This window comes from Mastigoproctus giganteus, chromosome 5 (assembly GCF_048544385.1).
Source record: "Mastigoproctus giganteus isolate SK-2022 chromosome 5, ASM4854438v1, whole genome shotgun sequence".
Classification (NCBI taxonomy): Eukaryota; Metazoa; Arthropoda; class Arachnida; order Uropygi; family Thelyphonidae; genus Mastigoproctus; species Mastigoproctus giganteus.
The window spans coordinates 64,226,661-64,247,490 of record NC_143579.1 but is presented as its reverse complement, the minus strand read 5'-3'; the positions used below and the strand labels follow the sequence as shown (position 1 = coordinate 64,247,490).

At 40.8% G+C, this 20,830-nt stretch overlaps 1 protein-coding gene across 7 annotated transcripts in view; it reads left to right on the top strand.

Annotated features, from left to right (window-relative positions):
- Window positions 1-20,830, top strand: part of LOC150085455 (uncharacterized) — a 1,845,429-nt gene that overhangs the window by 1,604,929 nt on the left and 219,670 nt on the right. For all 7 annotated transcript variants that reach the window (XM_090374043.1, XM_090374041.1, XM_090374042.1 and 4 more), the window contains one exon: window positions 13,404-13,521. In XM_090374043.1, the coding sequence (XP_090230169.1) occupies window positions 13,404-13,521 (118 nt within the window). The remainder of the gene's footprint in view (window positions 1-13,403; window positions 13,522-20,830) is intronic.

Below are 20,830 nucleotides of genomic sequence, written 5' to 3'. Positions count from 1 at the left end.
ATACTTAATTAACCGCTACTCTCCAGTTGGTTTCTGTCTGCAATAAACCTATTTAACTTCTCAAATCTTTGTTTCCATAAAAAAACTACTCGATATATAGACGAGATCGGAATACATCCAATTCTGCTCATGGTGGTGTAGCCATTTTGATTAGCTCGAAGATTCCGGCTAGGCAAATCACTCTCCAAACCCAAATCGAAGCCGTTGCTGTGCGTCTGGTTACTCAGATTGCTTTAACACTAGTCTCAGTTTATCTTCCACCAAATCATACTCTTATAATGACCTTGAAGAACTTTTAAGACAGCTACCCTCCCCTGTCTGCTTGCTAGGGGATTTCAATAGCCACCATCCTTTATGGGTTCATCTAAATTAGACAGACACGGCCGACTGATTGAAAGTTTACTGGAAAAACAAAGCCTCACTCTTCTTAATCGTGGCTTGCACACCCATATACAGTTATGGACAGACTTCTCCAATTGACTTATCAATTTGCTCCCCAATGCTGTTTTCAGTCGTGCAATGGTCAGCTCTGGATGATCCCATGGGCAGTGATCATTTTCCAATTGTTTGTAATCTGATGACTACACAACCACCATTAGAACAACCCTGCAGGAAATGGAAATTCTCTGAAGCCAATTGGCCCGGATTTCAGTCAGCAATCACTCTTGTCAAAAAAACTATTCAACTACAGCCCATTGATGAAGTTACTGATTATATCACATCCCATCTTTTAGTTGCAGCTAAGTACTCAATTCCATTATCAAATCCCCGACCTGATGGCATTTCAACTACTGGTGGAACGAAGAGTGCACAAAAGCAAAGAAAGAAAAAAATAAAGCATTTAATTTATTCCGTCGATCTCCAACTACAGCTAATCTAATTAGCTACAAGAAGCTAAAGGCAAAAGCACGTTACATTCAAAGGAAAGCCAAGAAAGTTTCTTGGACTCGGTTCGCATCTGCTATCAATAGAAACACTGACTCCAGATTAATATGGAAGAAAATTAGACAGCTTTCTGGGAAGTTTCCAATTGTTGCTTCCCCAATTCTTTCTTGCAATGGCAAGAACTCTCTGCTCCTCTAGATATAGCCAATTCCTTGGGCAAAACCTTTGCTCAAGTCTCAGCTGCTTCAGACTACACTCTGAAATTCCAGAAAATTCAGGCCGCCACTGAACAGAGACCTATCAACTTTTGAACCTCAGTATCACTTGGTCCCGAGTGCCAAGCATTTTTCTCAATGTGATTTATAGACTGCTCTTTGAAAACAATATAGTTTTATTTTTTTTCTCGTGTGATTTTCTCCTCTTTTGTTCACATCAAGTGGCTCTTTACTTGCAAAGTCAGAAGTAAGAACCCCGAAAGGGAATCCACCTTTCTTTCCTTAGTCTTCATATCAAATACTAACCACTTTACTAACTTCAATATACACTTGGTCACTGGTGGCACAGCTCCTGCCTCCACCTGCCGGGGCCAGTAAACTGGGGAAAAAATCCATCCCTCAGGGATAAAAGGAGCCGAAATGAAAACTGATGTATTTCCACATTTAGAGCCTAAGAGCTCTCAACATGACAATGACACCGACCATGACCTTCTCTCTTTCAAAGAGACTTAAAAAGGACACAAGGAAGCAGGAATCTCCAGCTTCCCTCATAGTACATTCTTTGTCATTCCAACCTGTGAGCAAGCCCTCCCCTTTCATCATCGAGAGATGCCTAGAAAATGTTGCAGGTTCACCAAAAATGGTCAAACGTGTCCAATCAGGAGATTTACTGATAGACATCTCACACAAGACATTCTGAGTTACTATTACAACTAACTTCTTTAAGTGGAATTCTGATTCAGGTCACCCCACACAACATACTGAATTCTTCCAAGGGAGTGATCTCCGAATGGGATCATTCAAACGTTTCTAAAGAAGAAATAGTCCAGGAGCTAAAAGATCAAAATGTGTATCATGCAAAGCGAATCATGATCAGAAAAGACGGCAACATAACTCCTACGTGAAACATAATCTTAACCTTCAGTACTCCAAATCTACCAGGTTCTGTCAAAGCAAGTTATTTGAACTCCCGCTTTAGGCCATATATCTTAAATCCGCGTAGATGTTATAAATGTCAAAAGTTCGGCCATTCTCAGACAGCATGCCATGGATACTGTATGTCCGAACTGCGGCTGCAAAAATCACACGCAAGCAGAATGCAAGGCTGCAACACCACAGTGTCCTAATTGTAGTGGCAAGCATCCATCTTACTCCAAAGATTGTGATCTATGGAAGATAGGGAAAAAAATACAAAAATATAAAATTGAAAATAAAGTCTCTTACCAAGAATCGAAAAAACAGGTCAACTTAAATATACCAAAATGCTTATATTTCTACTATTCACAGACAGGAATCTGTGGCATGTCAGACAGAAGTATCCATCTCTCCAAAAATATCAATATCAGACTGGGCTCAATCAGTACTCTCGGTCCAGCATCCATCTAAACCAAATTCGGTAAACCAAAGCAATAATACGCCACTCGCGATTCCATCCAAGAGACCGCCGCATTGTCAGGTATTAGAAAATTTGCAAACATCATATCCTATTGAGGCAAAAGAATCATGCCTAACAAGCATGGATACAGATGATACTATCAGTCAAGAAAAACTGCTTGAAATACACACAGAAGATGATTAGCATTAGTAGAGGCATATGATGCAACAAGAAAGCAAGCTTATGCAGCATCACCCCTCTGTTCATTCCAAATACCTGTCCAGCTCAGTCTTAAATTTATTTAGGATATCAACTTCCACAACAAGGGATGGAAGTCTGTTCCACCAACCAACTACCCGCTTGCTAAAGGCAAACTTCCACACATCTATCCTACATCTGCCTTTCCTCAATTTGAATTTATGCCCTCTCAGGTGATTATTCTGAGCAAGAGGAAGAATCCCATCAGCATTGAGCATGCTCAAACCATTCAAGGCTTTATACACCTCAATCAGATCACCTCACAGGTGATCTGATTGAGATGTATAAATTTTGCAAATTACAGACACTGTAATTTAAAAAATTTAAGCCTTTCTTCATAAGAGCAACCTTTTGTTCCATTCACTAATCTTGTTGCCCTTCTCTGTACTTGTTCCAACAGCTCTAAATCCTTCCTAAAAGGAGGCCTCCAGACCTGTATACAGTACTCAAGGTGTGGCCTGACCATTGCCTTATACGAGGGGATAATCACCCCCTTATCCCTGCTAGAAAAATTCCTGTATATCATTGACAAGACACCTGCACAATTACCCCCAGGTCCTTTTCATTCTTTACCACTATCAGTGTAGTACCACAAAGTTGATACATTACTCTGGGGTTACTGCTTCCCATATGTAGTTCTTTACATTAGTCAATGTTAAACTTCATTTGCCACCTCTCAGCCCATCTGCTCAACTTTTCTAGATCCTGTTGCAGCAGCATAGCATCAATAGTGTCCTTAACAACCCTGCCAACCTTCATATCATCTGCAAACTTGGACATTAAGCTTGCTATACCATCATCAATATCATTTATAAATACAGATCAATAAATGATATAAATCAATATCATTTATAAAATGATATGGACCTTAGCAGTGAATTAGGACATCCCACTTTTCCCCTAAAAGAAAAATCAAAACCAGACCATCATATACAATCAGCTTATAAAGAGCAGTCGGATACATCTTCCACAAATGGAACACATCATTCAATAGAATTGTAGATGTTTTTGCAGCAATATTGATGATATCAATGAACTAATTCACTGCTTCCATCCTGTTTCCATGTGCCTACAAGAAACCAACTGGACGCCCCAAGTTTCCCCTACAGTCAAATATTACACTATCTTCAGACAGGATAGATCTGACACTAATAGTGCTCATGGAGGAGTAGCCATCCTGTTGGACTCAACAGTTCCCTCCAGAAGCATTCAATTGCAAACCTCCTTAGAAGCTGTTGCCACACACACACATAGTAATTGGAATCACTGTTACATTGGATCAATTTATCTTCCACATAATCATCCATATTCTGTTCAGGAAATCAAAGATTTTATGTTGCAACTACCACCTCCCTTCTGTCTACTAGGTGACTTTAATGCTCACTACCCATTATGGGGTTCCCCTAACTTGGACAGGTGTGGAAAGCTTATTGAAATGTTGATAGACAGACAGTATTTAACATTGTTGAATACTGGCTCTCCTACCTATGTTCATTTTCCTACCGGATCAACCTCCACAATAGACCTTTCCATTTGCTCTCCAGTGCTCTATCCAAGTATCGATTGTGTAACTCTTAACGACCTTCACAACAGCGATCATTTCCCAATAATATGCAGAGTTCATACTTCCTGTTCATCACCAAGAGATAATCCAGTAAAATGGAAATTTTCAAAGGCTGACTGGATAAAATACAGCAGGCTTGTCTCATTCGACAACCATATCGTACAGTGCTCTTCTATCAACCATGTTACTGAACTAGTGCATTATAGCCTAAGTTGCTGATGCACCAATAAATCTAACAAACAACAACAACAGCAACATGTTACGGAACTCATAACAAACCAAATTCTAACAGCTGCAACCGCTGCCATTCCACAATACCAAGTCAGAAAAAGGCGAAAATTAAATTATTGGTGGAACGAAGAGTGCAACAAAGCAAAAGAACAAAGCATGGAATCAATTCCACAAACATCCAACCACTTTCAATCTTATTAATTATAAGCGGCTTAGAGCAAGAGCCCATTACATCAGACAAAAAGCAAAAAAAGAATCCTGGATTAAATTTGCTTCCTCAGTTAATAAAAATACAGACATCAGACTGATCTGGAACAAGATAAAACTGTTAATTGGCAAATTTCCTCTAGCATCTACTCCACTAATTAACTGGAATGCACAGGAACTCTGTACCCCTGCAGAAATCGCAACTGCATTAGGATCTGTATTTTCCCAGTTGTCCTCCTCAACTGCTTATGACCAATCATTTCAAAAAATTAAAGATGTATCTGAAAAATTGAAACTGAATTTCACTGACAGATGTGCATTAACATATAATCAACCACTCACCATGGTTGAACTGCAGCATGCTCTTACCAACACAAGGAACAGTGCTGCTGGCCCTGATAGGATATTTTATGTAATGCTCAAAAATTTAGATCGAAAATCACACTCGTCACTGCTCATCTTCTTCAATCGAATCTTCACTGAATGTATATTCCCGAGCTCCTGGCATCATTCCCACGTACTGGCTATCCCAAAACCTGGTAAAGACTATTCTGTTCCTTATAACTACAGACCAATTTCACTTACCAGCTGTCTGAGTAAAACCCTCGAAAAAATGATTCATCGCCATCTGACTTGGTATCTTGGGTCCCAAAATTTGATCAATAGCAAAAAAAAATGCAGCAGGAAGGCAGAAGTTAAATTTCAACACCGGTCTCTCTCGCTCTTCCATATAATCAGCCTTTTACAATATCCGAGTTAAAGGAATCTCTCAACAGAGCACCCAATGGTGCAGCAGGTCCTGATAGTATTTTTTATATTATGCTAAAACACTTGAATGATACTGCTTTACAAACTCTTCTAATATTGGTTAATAGAATTTTTCAGGAACATGTTTATCCTCGCTCTTGGAGACTTTCACTTGTATTAGCCATCCCTAAACTAGGAAAAGACCTCTCTAATCCAGTTAATTATCATCCAATTTCCTTAACTGGTTGTTTGGGTTAAACACTGGAGAAAATGGTTCTCAAACAGCTGGTTTCTAGAGTCGCATAAATCTTACATAAAAATCAGTATGGCTTTTGGCAAAATAGATCTGCATTAGATATGATGACTAAAGCAGAATCAACCTCACAGATGCTTTTGTCAGAAATTTGTTATTTATTGTTATTTGGTTTTTTTTTTTAGGAGCATTAGCAACTAAGGCCATATTGCTCCGGGATATGCGGTGGTCATTCCCTGACCATTCTGCATCCTCCATATTTGGTGGTCACGGGCTCAAACCCCAGTCTAATCAAGAAGCGTGTGCTACGCACTGCTGCTCCTTCCCACCTGGCTATGGAGGCACCTTTTGTCAGAAATGACCACCTAATTATGGTAAATTTGGATTTAGAGAAGGCCTTTGATACAACATGGCATTTTGGTATTCTACAGGATCTTCACGCCTTTGGACTACAAGGCAGGCTTCCCTTGTTTATTCAAAGCTTTCTCCAGGGCAGAACTTTTCAGGTTCATTATCTAAATGTTCTTTCTAAAATCCGTATACAGGAGGAAGGCATTCCTCGGGGATCTATTTTGATTCCTACTCTTAATTTTATTTAAAATAAACATCATCCGGGATATTCCAAGCACAGTTGAATTATATCACTATGGAGACAACCTCATAATTTCATGCCAAGGGAAAAATATGAATTCTATCGAGAGACAGCTTCAGATCTCAGTTAACCAAATAGAGCTGTGGATATCTTGCAATGGCTACTGCTTATCAGCACAAAAATCAAACTGTATTCATTTCTGTAAAAAGCGTAAGATCCGTCCTGAACCTGAATTAAAACTTAAAAATCTCACCATACCTCTTTCCAGTAGTATCATATTTCTTGGTCTAATCCTGGACAATAAATTAAACTTCATACATGTCTGAGAACCATTTGCTTGAAAAAATTAAATATCCTCAGAGTACTATATTCATCACCGTGGAGTACTGACCAATACACTCTGCTTCGATTATATTGGGTTTTAGTTAGATCTCGCTTGGATTACGGAGCTCTAATCTATGACTTGGCCAGGAAAAGTGCACTGCTTTGGCTGGACACTGTCCATCACAGTGCTCTAAGAATTGCTTTAGGAGCATTCAGAACATCCCCTGTACATAGTCTATATATAGAGGCACACAAACCTCTATTCCATCTTCTGAGGAAAATGTTGGATACCAGGTCACATAGACATCAAAGGAAATGAATATGCAGATCAATCCCTAAACTTCTGACCACTGCATGCTCTCCTAATTACCAAGTGCCATATACAGACTACAAATCAGTCCTAAAAAATGTCTGTGAAGAACAATGGTTGCAGATCTGGCAGGCTTAGGGTGGAAATAAGCTGCTACAATTCAAATGGGAACCTCAGCTGTGGGCATCAAGTATGAGATCAAACAGGCAAGAGGAGGTGATCCTGGCTAGGATGCGTAATGGGCACACAGATATAACCCATATTTATCTGCCCATGTGGGAAGATCTGCTTATTTGTACATACTCTCAGACAATCCTTACAGTGAAGCATATTCTACTAAATTGTAACCATTACATTAATGGCCGAAACACAATTTTCGCTTCTCTTTCACGTCTTCAAGAACCTTTAACAATACCCCTCGACGTGGGCACCTGTACGTGGTGAGGGGACCTCCCAGTGATGCTGCTGGTTTTCCAGATTAGCATCACTGGGATCCAACGCCCATACCTTGGTTCCAGGGTTACATCATTGGAATCCGGCGTGTGCAGCCGTGCGCCGCGACCCGTGGAAGCGGAAAGGGGGATCCTGGTGGTTGAGGGGCCCAGCCTTAATACACCACTTTGGCCCCTGCTTCGACGAGACGGGTGGTCCCGGACCGGCTCGACTGGGATCAATCGGCGGGTGGTATTATACTGCTAGGGTCAACTGCGTTCCAATAAGTCTCCCTCCCTATGGTCCTGGGACGGGATAAAGACTTATTGGTAACGTGGGTATGGTGTTCTAAGCGAACTCGGCGTCCCATTCGTGTACGCAGTACCTGCTAGTTCACGAGTGGGCGCCCCCTCGTAGGGCTCCGTGGTGGGTGAGGTACTTAGGCATCAGACATTTTTCTTTACTCTCATGAGTAATTCAAATCCCCTTTCTTCTGGGGCCCCAACAAGGCCCCTACCTAATCGAGATGATGACGCAGATAACACCTCTGCAAAACGAGCCAGAACTGAGGATAAATCACCACCATTAGTGACACCGCTTTTCCTCATTCTCCATTCCACCGGAGAGCAGTCCATTGGAAAGATGTCACCCTTCTTCATCCAGAAAGGATTAGAAGGGTTGGCAGGTTCACCAAAATCTGTAAAAAGACTGCGTTCTGGCGACCTTTTGGTCGAAGCTTCTACCACCAAGCAAGCGGAAAAAATCATAAAGGCTACATCCATAGGGGGAATACCTATCATCGTAACCCCTCACAAAACTCTAAATTCTTCACGTGGTGTCATATCAGAGTGGGACCTTCTTCATGTTTCTGAAGAAGAGATCTGCTCTGAATTGAAAGACCAAGGAGTGACAGCTGTAAAGAGAATATCGATACGGAAGGATGGGAATCTCGTCCCTACCCGAGTTCTCATCCTCACGTTTAACACCCCACGGCCTCCAAATTCCATCAAGGCAGGTTATCTAAACTGCCCAGTGAGGATTTATATCCCAAACCCACTGCGGTGTTTTAGATGCCAAAAATACGGCCACTCACAAACATCTTGTCGTGGTAACCCTGCCTGTGCTCGATGTGGTGTTAAAGACCACGAGAGCAAGGAATGTACAGCTCCAAAACCCGCCTGTGTTAACTGCCAAGGTGAGCACCCCGCCTATTCAAGAGCATGCCAGCGGTGGAAAGACGAAAAAGAAATCCAAAAACTAAAAACAGAGCTGAATATTTCCTACCCAGAGGCCAGAAAACGTATCCAACCAGTAAATAGCGGGAAACCTTCATATGCCCAGAAGGTTTCTGCTAAGAGCACTATCGGGACACAAACTGAGATGACTATACCACCAAGAGAGTCATTCACCCCGATTGCACGCTATTTATTGAGTTCTCAAAAGCCCACCAAAAAAACACAGTCAGTTGCCACTCCTATATCCGTACCTCCTAGTGCTCCACCACTACCAAAACCAAGTGGTAAAGAGCCTGAAGTAACAACAGAAAGAATGGATGTAGAGAACAAGGAGGTACAGGATGAATCAGTCTTGGAACTCTTTGCGGAGGAAGAAATGGACACGGGACATCGTCCATTCTTCCCCAAAAAAGACAAAGCCAAGACTGATAAAAGTAAGCCCTCAGCACCTCGGAAGCCGCCTGATGGACCCACCAAGCCAAAATAATGGCTAAATTCCTACAATGGAATTGTCGTGGATTCCGGCGAAATACTGATGACATCAAGGCCCTCCTGCAAAAGCACGAGCCAGTTTGCTTTTGCTTGCAGGAGACTTATCTAAAGGCAAATGATGATCCCACCCTGCATAACATCACAATCTTTCGTAAGGATAGAATTGCGGATGGTCCTGCTCATGGAGGAGTGGCTATCCTTGTGGGTAATCAGACCCCAGTTCAGCCCTTGCTAATTACAACCAGCATAGAGGCTGTTGCAATTCGCCTTACAGTGGGATTTTTAATAACGGTCTGCTCGATTTATTTGCCACCTGGGACTGACATCTCCCAGGAAGACCTTGATGATCTTGTAACGCAGTTGCCTCCCCCTTTCTTACTTCTCGGGGATTTTAACGGACATAACACCCTGTGGGGTAGTGCTAACATCAACGGAAGGGGACGAGTCATAGAGCGTATGCTCAATGACAATGACCTTTCCCTTCTAAATACTGGAACAAACACCTTCTTCCATATGCCTACCCGTACTTTTTCTGCCATTGATCTCTCTATCTGCTCCCCTTCTCTACTCCCTTCACTCACCTGGGAAGTGGAGGAGAATCCATACGGAAGTGATCACTTCCCTGTGATAACCTTGTTACACAGTGGGAGACCGTGTCTTCCTTTTAGGTTACCACGGTGGAAGTTTGATCAGGCTGACTGGAATGCCTTCCAACATCAGGCAAATTTTGACCTCAGTACAGTCAGTCAGGAGCCTATCAATGACGCAGTAACGTACATCACAGAAATCATTGTCCACGCAGCTGCTAATGCTGTCCCAAAAACATCAGCCCGGTTTCCACCATTTCCCAAACCTTGGTGGAATTCACAATGCACAGCAGCAAAAAAGGCTCAAAACAAAGCGTGGGGGATATTTCGCCGATATCCTACCACGAACAACCTTATAGCCTTCAAACGTGCACGAGCCAAAGCACGCTACATCCGTCGTCAGAGCCAAAAGGAATCGTGGATCCGTTTTACATCATCTATTAACCAGTCTACCAACTCTAAGGTAGTCTGGGATAAAATCCGGAAAATGAAGGGAAAATATACATCCCACCCTTCTTCAATCTTAGATTATAATGGATGCGCTGTTGCAGATCCAACTGCAATAGCCAATGCTCTTGGGGAAACATTCTCTAACATCTCCGCAACATCCTCGTACTCCCCAGAGTTCCTGGTCCTGAAACATAAACTGGAAAGAGAAGCACTTAATTTTAAGTCCAAGGGCCTCTATCCCTACAACGGGGATTTTACTATTCAGGAACTGAAAAGAGCCCTCGCTCTTTCCAAAGCAAGTGCTGTTGGACCAGATGGCATCCATTATGACATGATTAAACATCTTTCACCAAAATCTATGGATTGTCTGCTCCTTCTGTATAACAGAATCTTTACTGAAGGGCAGTTTCCGGATTCCTGGAGAAAGGCAATCGTTCTTGCCTTCCCTAAGCCAGGAAAGGATCCAAAAGTCACCACCAACTATCGTCCTATTGCTCTGACTAGCTGTCTGTGTAAAATCCTGGAGAGAATGGTTAATTCTCGTTTAATATGGTACTTAGAATCAAATGACCTTCTCTCCAACATACAGTGCGGCTTCCGAAGGAACCGGTCCACTTTGGACCATCTTATTAGATTGGAAGCATCCATCCGGGATGCTTTCCTAAAACGTGAACACTTGGTGTCGGTGTTCTTTGACATGGAGAAAGCGTATGACACAACTTGGAGATTTGGCATCTTAAAAGATCTGCATAGCCTTGGCCTTAGGGGGCAACTCCCCATTTTTATTAAAAACTTTTTAGCCAATCGATCTTTCCAAGTTCGTGTGGGATCCTCACTCTCTCGTTCCTTCAGCCAAGAGGAGGGAGTACCACAAGGATCAGTATTAAGTGTCACGCTTTTTGCCATCAAAGTGAATTCCATCACAGAACAACTTCCTCCAACTGTAAACTGTGCCCTCTATGTTGATGACTTTAGCATATTTTGTCAGTCATGCAACATGAGGGTTATTGAAAGACAACTGCAGAAAGCTATTGATCGCCTCAACTCCTGGGCTCTTGCTAATGGCTTCAGGTTCTCGCCGGAGAAGACCGTTTGCGTACACTTTTGTCGTAAGCGTAATCTTCATCCTGAGCCTGAATTAAAGCTCGGACAAAATGTAATTCCAATAGCAGCGGACACAAAATTCTTGGGACTCGTATTCGATAAAAAGCTGACCTTTCTGGATCACATCCGTCAACTCCGCACAAAGTGCACAAGAGGGCTAAATATTCTGCGCTCTCTTTCCTCAACATCTTGGGGTGCGGATCGATGCACCCTACTACGCATCTATCGTGCACTTGTACGATCCAGACTGGATTACGGGTCCCTGGTATACAATTCGGCCAGAGACAGTGTACTTCGTTGGCTCGATCCTGTCCATCATCTGGCTCTCCGTACCGCTATTGGAGCATATCGCACATCTCCTGTCCAGAGCTTATACGTCGAAGCAAACGAACCGCCATTATTGCTTCGACGTAAGCAGTTGTCTCTAAACTACGCTCTAAAACTGAAATCCCTGCCAGACCACCCTACGTGGCTAACCGTTTTTGAGCCACGATGGGAAAATTTGTACAACACCCGTAAGACTGCCAATCGTCCTTTTGGTATTCGTGTCCAAGAGCTACTCAAAGAACTTAATATAAAGGTAGACAGGGTTGCCCAAACACCAAAGCAACCCCTTCCACCCTGGCATGCTCATGTCCCGGCATGTGACTTGTCCCTTCGAAATTGGGGAAAGTCGGACACTCCATCGTCTGTCTACCTGCAGCTTTTTTCAGCACACCGAGCTGAACATTCTGACTTCGCGCCAGTCTACACAGACGGGTCGAAGTCAGAATCATATGTGGGATCTGCTGCTGTCTTTACAGACAGCACTACATCGGAGCAGATTCCCTCTGAATGCAGCATATTTACTGCAGAGCTGCACGCTATAGAGTTAGCCTTGGATCACATTAGTGAATGCCAATACCAACGGTTCATTTTGTATACCGACGCTCTCAGCGTGTTACAGGCTTTAATATCTGTGAGATATAATTCTCATCCAGTTCTGTCTAGCATTCAGCAGAAGATTCACGTTCTCCATGAACGTGAATATGATATCCGCTTCTGCTGGATTCCTAGCCACATTGGGATTAGGGGAAATGATTTGGCTGACGCCGCAGCCAAATCAGCAATTCCCAATAATGACCACTGCCTGTTAGTCCCCTATACAGACTACAGGCAAATAATACATCAAAAGATACATTCCCAATGGCAGGATTCGTGGAATAGACAGACTGCGAATAAGTTATATCATATAAAACCTGTAATTGAACCGTGGCAGTCTAATCTGCGCAGGAATCGTAAGGAGGAAGTTGTTCTTGCCCGGACCCGCATAGGACACAGTCATTTAACTCATTCGTTTTTGCTGAGGGCTGATGACCCTCCTATGTGTGTGTCCTGTGGCACAATCCTAACGATTAGACACCTTTTAATTGACTGTCCAGATTTTAGCAGCACCCGTTTTACCGCTTTTAGTCATCTGACTGAGCCTTATACACTCAGTCAGATTTTATCCGACAATGACAACGTGTCTGCTGTTTTTAGCTATTTTAAATCAATAAAAGTTTTTAATTGTATTTAAAATTTGTTATTGTTATCTCTTTATTGATTTAATTTTTATATATTTGTTATTATTTATCTGGACATGGTGACCTAACTAATTAGGTCACCGAGAATTTAAACTTTTAAATATTGCATAGTCTTGGCGCATTATGGCCACAGCTGCCAATGCGCCAATAAAAAACCAAAAACAAACAAACAAACAAACCTTTAACAATATCTTATCTGATTTGGAGACAATGCAAATCTAGCTGAGTTTTTTGCATTCTTGAAGCAGATACGATTATTTAACAGATTTTAACCTTCCAAATGCAGCACTAAATAGAATCAGGCACAATATGGCCTTAGCAGCCCTTGTGCCATTAAACAACATACCACCAACCAGCCAACCTGAACATATAGTGTGCATTTGGCAGTCAAGATCAATTATGTTATCTTTTAAAAATATTATAAATAAATAGAAAGAAGTCATTTTCATGATTGGCTACTTTTCCAATTAAATCATTTATTTAAAATGATTTAATCATTTATATTTAATATGATTTAATCATATTAAATCATTTATATAACTATTTAATGCATGTAACTGTTTTTGTTTTCTTTTAGTTCCTTAATTGGATGAATAACAAGAAATCTCGAATTATGGATCTCTTTCGTAAAATAGATAAAAATAATGATGGTAAAGTTACTAGGGAAGAATTTATTGAAGGAATATTAAAATCTAGTAAGTCTGTCATATGGTGATATAAGAATAGCTATAAAATTTATGTGCAATTAAATTTGAGATTTTATTTTTAGGAAAATATTTACTAGCATTCATACAAAGGTTACATTTTTAGACACTCTTGCAATGCATAAAGTGCCTATTATCTTCACCATGTCTGTCCATCCATCAGTCTATCCTTGTGTAACAACTCAACTCCCATTGGATGAATTTTCATGAAATTTTATATTTGTATCCATTTGGAAGGTTTGTTGAGATATCCCAAATTTTTTTAAAATTCAAACCAATAGAAAATCAGTTTTTTTTTTGTTGTTGTTTTTTTTTGTTGTTGTTTTTTTTTGTTGTTGTTTTTTTTTTGTAAGAAAAAAATTATCGAATTTTTATTACAGAAATAGCATTGTTTTGGCATTATTCAATAAGGAAATGTTCAATTGACATCAATCAGATATGTTTTAATTGTTTCTGGGAAGTCTATTAATCTCTTTTAGAATTAATTCCTACTTGGCAGTTCTGATACCAAAACTACCAGACATTCAAGCAAAGGCCAAGCAAATTTGGCAAAAGGCAATAAAAGATTATTCCTGGATCATCTTTGTATCTATCATAAATAGAAATACAGAAAGAAGAATAGTTTGAAGGAAAATTTAGTCATTGAATGGTTAGATATCATGATTTGCAAACCCCAATCCTGGAATGGAAGGGACATAAGATAAAATACTGAAAATGAGAGCACCAAATTCTGACAGAAACCTTTTATATGGCATCTGCCATTTCTTCCTATTCTACAAAATTTCAACAATTAGTAAAAAAATTTCAACAAGTAAAAAATGAACAGTCAAAACCAAATTTTACAACCAGAGAAGACTTGTCACAAAACAGAATATTCCAGGAAGAAGACATTTTCCAGGATTTAAATGCAGTTAAAAACAGTGTGTTCAGGTCAGGATGGTATTCATTATGCAACGATGAAACACATCTCTACCAGTAGACTGAACTACGTGTTAGCCTTATGCAGTTGAATTTTCTGTAATAGCACCTACATTTTACTTTGAGGTATTATAACTTTCCTATTCTTGGGAAAGATCTGTCAAATCCAAAGAATCCCTTGACATCGGCACCTGTACATGTTGAGAGGGACCTCCCAGTAATGCTACTAATCCTCCAGATTAGCATCCCTGGGATGCAATGCTCACAGCCTAGTTCCAGGCTAACAACATAGGAATCCATGTGTTTACCATGTGCTGCAATCTGTGGAACGTTGGAAAGGGGAGGGGTTCTGGTTGTTGAGGGACTTAACACACCACTTTGGTCCCTGCTTCGACTAGACAGGTGATCCTGAGATGGCCCGCCGAGGGTCAGGTCAACCAGCTAGTGGATTCACCTGCAAGGGTCAACTGTGTTGCTGCCATACCTCTACTCTCATGGTTCAAGACACAGGATTCATGCTGGCAGAGTGGGGTATGTCTGGGTAACCTAGTGTCCCACTCCCAAGTGCAATTATTGCTTTCGAGATAGTGGTTATATCATGTAGGTATGGTGCACCGACACATGTATAGCTCCCAGCAGGACACACTTCAGCAGTAGATCTCTCAATTTCTTCACCAGTACTAGTCCCAACCATAGAGTGGTATGTAATAAACGATCCCATGGGCAGTGACCACTTCCCAATAATATGCAACTTCCTGAAAGCAAAGACTCCTTCAATTCAACTCTGCAGAAAGTGGAAATTTGTCCGAGCAGACTGGGCAAAATTTCAATCATCAAGCGACCTTGATGAGGAAAAATCCGCCTCCAGCATATTGATGATGTGACAGATTACATCACGTCGCATCTTCTAAATGTGGCTAAAGACACAATACCACTATCAAATCCCCCAGGCCGAAAGCATTATAATTACTGGTGGAATGACAAATGCACCACAGCAAAGAGAGAAAAAAATAAAGCCTGGAATTTGTTTCGGCAATGTCTGAGCACAGTCAATCTCATTAATTATAAGAAATTAAGGGCAAAAGCACGCTTCATACAAAAGCAAGCAAAGAAAGAATCCTGGACCCGTTTTGCATCTAGTTTTCACAGAAATACTGATCCCAAAATAATATGGAAAAAAATTAGACAGCTGTCTGGTAAGTTTCCTACCATACCTTCTCCAATCCTCTCCTGGAATGGGAAAGATCTCTCTAATCCTGTAGATATAGCTAATGCTTTAGGCAATACTTTTGCAGAAATCTCAGCAACATCAGCCTATACTACCTCATTCCAAAGAATTAAAAACACTAAAGAAAAGCATGCTATTCATTTTCAAACTGCCCGTCTTCTCCCATATAACAAACCTCTGCAATATTCTGAACTTTTACATGTCATTAAAACCACCCGCAATGGTGCTGCCGGGCCAGATGGGATTTATTATGTCATGCTACAACATCTTGATGACAAAGCTTTGCGCCACTGCCTGGTCTTTTACAATCGCATATTTTTAGAAAATGTTTTTCCAGCTTCTTGGCATCACCCAACAATTTTGGCATTCCTGAAGCCTGGAAAAGATCCATCCAACCCCAATAGCTATAGACTCATATCTCTCTCAAGCTGCCTCAGCAAAATTCTTGAGAAAATTATCCACAGAAGACTCGTCTGGATCATTGAGTCGGAACAGCTAATGAGCCATAGTCAATATGGCTTTCATCAAAACAAGTCATGCTTAGATCTTATGGTCAAGGCTGAATTTGCCATCCGTAATGCTTTTGTCAAACATGAACATCTAGTAATGGTTTCGATAGACATAGAGAAGGCTTTTGATACCACCTGGCGGTATGGTATACTTAGTGATCTTTACCTTCTCGGTCTACGAAGCAACCTTCCTATATTTGTTCAGAACTTCTTACATACTAGATCATTTCAAGTTCAATACCAACATGCCCTTTCCGCAACTTTCATCCAGGAAGAAGGTGTTCCACAGGGAACAGTACTGAGTGCCACTCTTTTTGCTCTGAGAATAGATTCTATCACTAAGCAGCTTCCAAATACAGTTGAGACTTACCTTTATGCAGATGACCTTTCCATCTCCTGTCATTCTCAAAACATGAGGTCTATTGAAAGACAGCTTCAGATATCACTTAATAAAATTCAACAATGGGCGAGCTTCAACGGCTATCGGCTCTCGCAGCAGAAAACAGTTGCTATCCATTTCTGTAGACAACGCAAACTTCATCCAGATCCTGAACTTCAAATTTCTAACCATCCCGGTCACTAGCATCATCCGATTTCTAGGATTAACCCTTGACAACAAGTTAAATTTCCTAGATCATATTAAAAATGTACGGACTTCCTGTCTAAAAAAAGTTAAACATACTCAGAGCTTTATCTGCCCAAATGAGGGGTGCAGATCGTACCTCCCTTCTTCGGTTATACAAGGCATTAATCAGATCCTGTCTCGATTATGGTGCTCCAATCTATGATTCTGCCAGAAAGAGTGCATTATGCTGGCTTGATCCTATTCAACACAGTGCTTTAAGAATTGCAATTGGTGCATTCAGAACGTCGCCAGCACAGCAGATAGTCTCTACATTGATGCTCACGAGCCCCCACTAACATTACGCAGGAAAACACTGTTTCTGAAATATGCTGTCAAGATACAAAGTTGTGCCTCTCATCGCATTCAACCATATCTTTTCAACCCACCGTTAGAAATCCTATACAGAAACAAACCTAGCATAGTAAAGCCAGCTGGTCTTCACCTTCTTGAACTGGTGCAAGTTTGGAATATTTCCATCCTTTCCGTAAAGCAGGTAGCAACCTATACTCAACCACCATGGGCACCTCCTCTTACAACCTGTGACACTTACCTCTGTCAATGGAGAAAGAATACTTTGCAAGCACCAAATGTCAACCAAATTCATACAGTTCACACTCAAAGATATACTGATTTCTCCCCAATTTATGCAGATGGCTCTAAATCTAATTCAAATGTTGGAGCAGCTGCAGTGTTTCCGAATACAATTGTATTATCAGTTTCCCCTCCATCAGAATTTAGTATATTTTCTGCTGAATTATATGCAATCAAACTAGCTTTAAATAATCTCTATTCTGACTGTTCCTTAAAATCAGTTATTTACACTGATTCCCTCAGCTCAATCATGTCATTATGTAATTCCTCAGATAAAGTTCACCCTGTTCTAGATGAAATCAGAGATTAAATTAAAGAACGCAACCAACTGGTCACTTTTTGCTGGATTCCAGCCCATTCCGGTATTTTAGGCAATGAACTGGCCGATAAAGCTGCAAAAAATCCAACTACCTTAGATTTAACCAATATCCGTGTTCCAGCATCAGATTATGCACTAACTTCGTGCTGCTTGCCTATCACAATGGACAGCACTCTGGCACTCTCAGACTAATAATAAACTCTTTCGGTTTAAACAAGACCCAAAAATTTGGCGCTCCAGTGTCCGCACATCAAGACGAGAAGAAGTAGTCCTTTCAAGGGCAAGAATAGGACATACCCATCTGACCCACCTTCACTTACTCACAGGAGATAATCCACCACAATGTACACATTGTTCTAACAATTTGACTGTAAAACATATTCTTATTGGCTGCCTCTATTATAAACAAGACAGAACTTCATCCTTGATCTTACTGGTTAATCTTCATAAACCAATAACTGTTGAAAATCTCATTGGTGATAAGGCAAATATTTCTGAATTTTTTAACTTTCTCAGGAAACTGGGCTTTTTAATTATTTCTGATTTCAGATTTTCTTCTGATTTATGGAAAATTCATGTTTTAATATTAATAAGTGAATAGGCACATTATAGCCTTAGCAGCTTATGTGCCATTAAGCCTCCATAACAACAACAACAATAAGCAAAACTCTTCCTTCAAGGTTCACCATTTATTAAATCAAATTAGAAGACTCCTATTACAAATTGAAGAATTTCTTCAATCAGTGACCTTTTGCTGGATCCCAGCACATTCAGAAATTAAAGGAGAACGAACTTGCTGATCAAACTGCTAAAAATCCATCAACTTTTGATTTAAACTCCATTCCGGTTCCAGGCTCTGACTACAGTCACATCATACAAACAGCATGTCTCGTGCAGTGGAAAGAGCTATGGCACACCCAAACCAATAATAAACTCTACCAGTTGAAACACGATCCAAAGTGTTGGCACTCTAGCACCAAAACAGTATAGCGTGCTCTCTAAAGTGATAGTTTTGATTCTTTTCTAGTGTGCTTATTCCTTTGTTTACTTGAAGCAGTTCTGCACTTTAGAGGCCGAGAAAGGAAATCCACCTTTCTTTTCTTAGTCTTTATATTTATTATTGTCCAACTCTACTAATTTGAACAACTGCTTGGTCACTGGTGGCACCACTCCTGCCTCCACATGACAGGGCCGGTAACCTAGGGGATAAATGAACCCTCAGGGCTAAAAGGAGCAGAGATGGAAACAAATGACTTTCCACATTTAGAGCCAAAGAGCTCTCAACCAAATAACAACCATGACACTGACCATGACTTCTCTCTCTTGAAGAGAATGAAAAAAGACACTGGCAGACAGGAATTACCAGTATTCCTGATAATACATTCTCTGGCTATATAGCCTGTGAGCAAGCTCTCCCCCTTCATCATTCAGAGATGCCTCAAACATGCTGCAGGTTCACCAAAAATGGTGAAATGTCTCCAATCTGGTGATTTATTAATAGAGACCACCAATTCTCGACACTCTGCACTATTATTACCTCTGACATCCTTGAGTGGAATCCCAGTTCAAATCACACCACATATCACCCTCAATTCTTCAAAGGGAGTGATCACTGAATGGGATCTATTGAATGTTCCTGAAGATGAAATAGTTCAGGAACTTAAAGAATAAAAAGTCACTCAAGCAAAAAAGAATCGTGATCCAAAAATATGGCAGTTTTGTTCCTACCCAGAGTATAATTTTAACTTTCAGTTCTCCATACCTACCAGCTTCAGTCAAGGCAGGATATTTAAAATGTTGCTTTTGGCCATATATTCCGAACCCCCTAAGATGTTTTAAATGCTAGAAATTCGTCCATTCTCAGGCAGCATGCCGTGGAGACGCAACATGTGCAAACTGTGGGTGTAAAACTTGTACACAAACAGAATGTAAACTTCAACCCAGTGTCCAAATTGCAAGGGCAACCATCCGGCATATTCCAAAGACTGTGACCTCTGGAAATTGGGGGAAAAAATACAAAAGTATAAAATTGAAAATAGTTTCCTACCAAGAGGCAAGAAAACAAGTAAAATTAAGTATGCCAAAATGCACCTATGCTTCTGCTACTTAGTCACCAAGCAGTAGCATGTCAGATGGAAGTGTCCATCCCTCCAGACACATCGATCTCAGACTGGGCTCGATCAATCCTCTCGGTCCACCATCCATCTCCACCAAACACAGTAGACCAATGCAATAATACACCACTGGCAGTTCCATCCCAGAGAGTTCCCTGTTGTCAAGCAGTGGATAAATTGCAGAAATCTGATCCTGTTGAGGTGAAGCAATCTCCCCTATCAAGCATGGACACAGATGATACCACCAACTCATAAGATCTGCTTGAAATACATGCAGCTGATGACAGGAAAGAAGGCAATGACTCAAGATGCCCAAATTTTTCAAGAAAAGAAAAATCAAAACCCGACAGATATAAACCAGCCACTCACGAAAAGCTGATGGACTCCAATTCTGCTCACAAAACCAAACAATGGAACAAATCGTACAATGGAATTGCAGAGGTTTTTGCGGCAATATTGATGATATCTATGAACTAGTTCACCGTTACAATCCTCCTGCCATATGCTTACAAGAAACGAATCTAACAACAAAAATATCCGTTTCAGTCAAAAACTATATCTTCAGAAAAGATCAATCTGAAACTAGCCCCCATGGAGGAGTAGCTATACTAGTGGAATCACGAGTCCCCTCCAGGCACATTCCATTGCAAACACCATTAGAAGCTGTTGCTGCCTGTATAGCAATCGGTATCACATTGACACTGGCCTCAATTTATCTTCCGCTGAACCAATCATGTACATTTCAGCAACTGGTAAATCTGATTTCTCAGTTACCATTTCCTATTTGTTTACTAGGAGATTTTAATGGGCATCATCCATTATGGGGTTCTCTGGTCCTAGACAGATGTGGTGAACTTATTGAAATGTTACTTGGCCGAGAGAATTTGACACTATTGAATACTAGCTTACCCACTTACATCCATTTTCCTTCTGGGTCAACCAGTGTAATAGATCTCTCAATATGCTCTCCGATCCTCTTCCTAACTATAGAGTGGG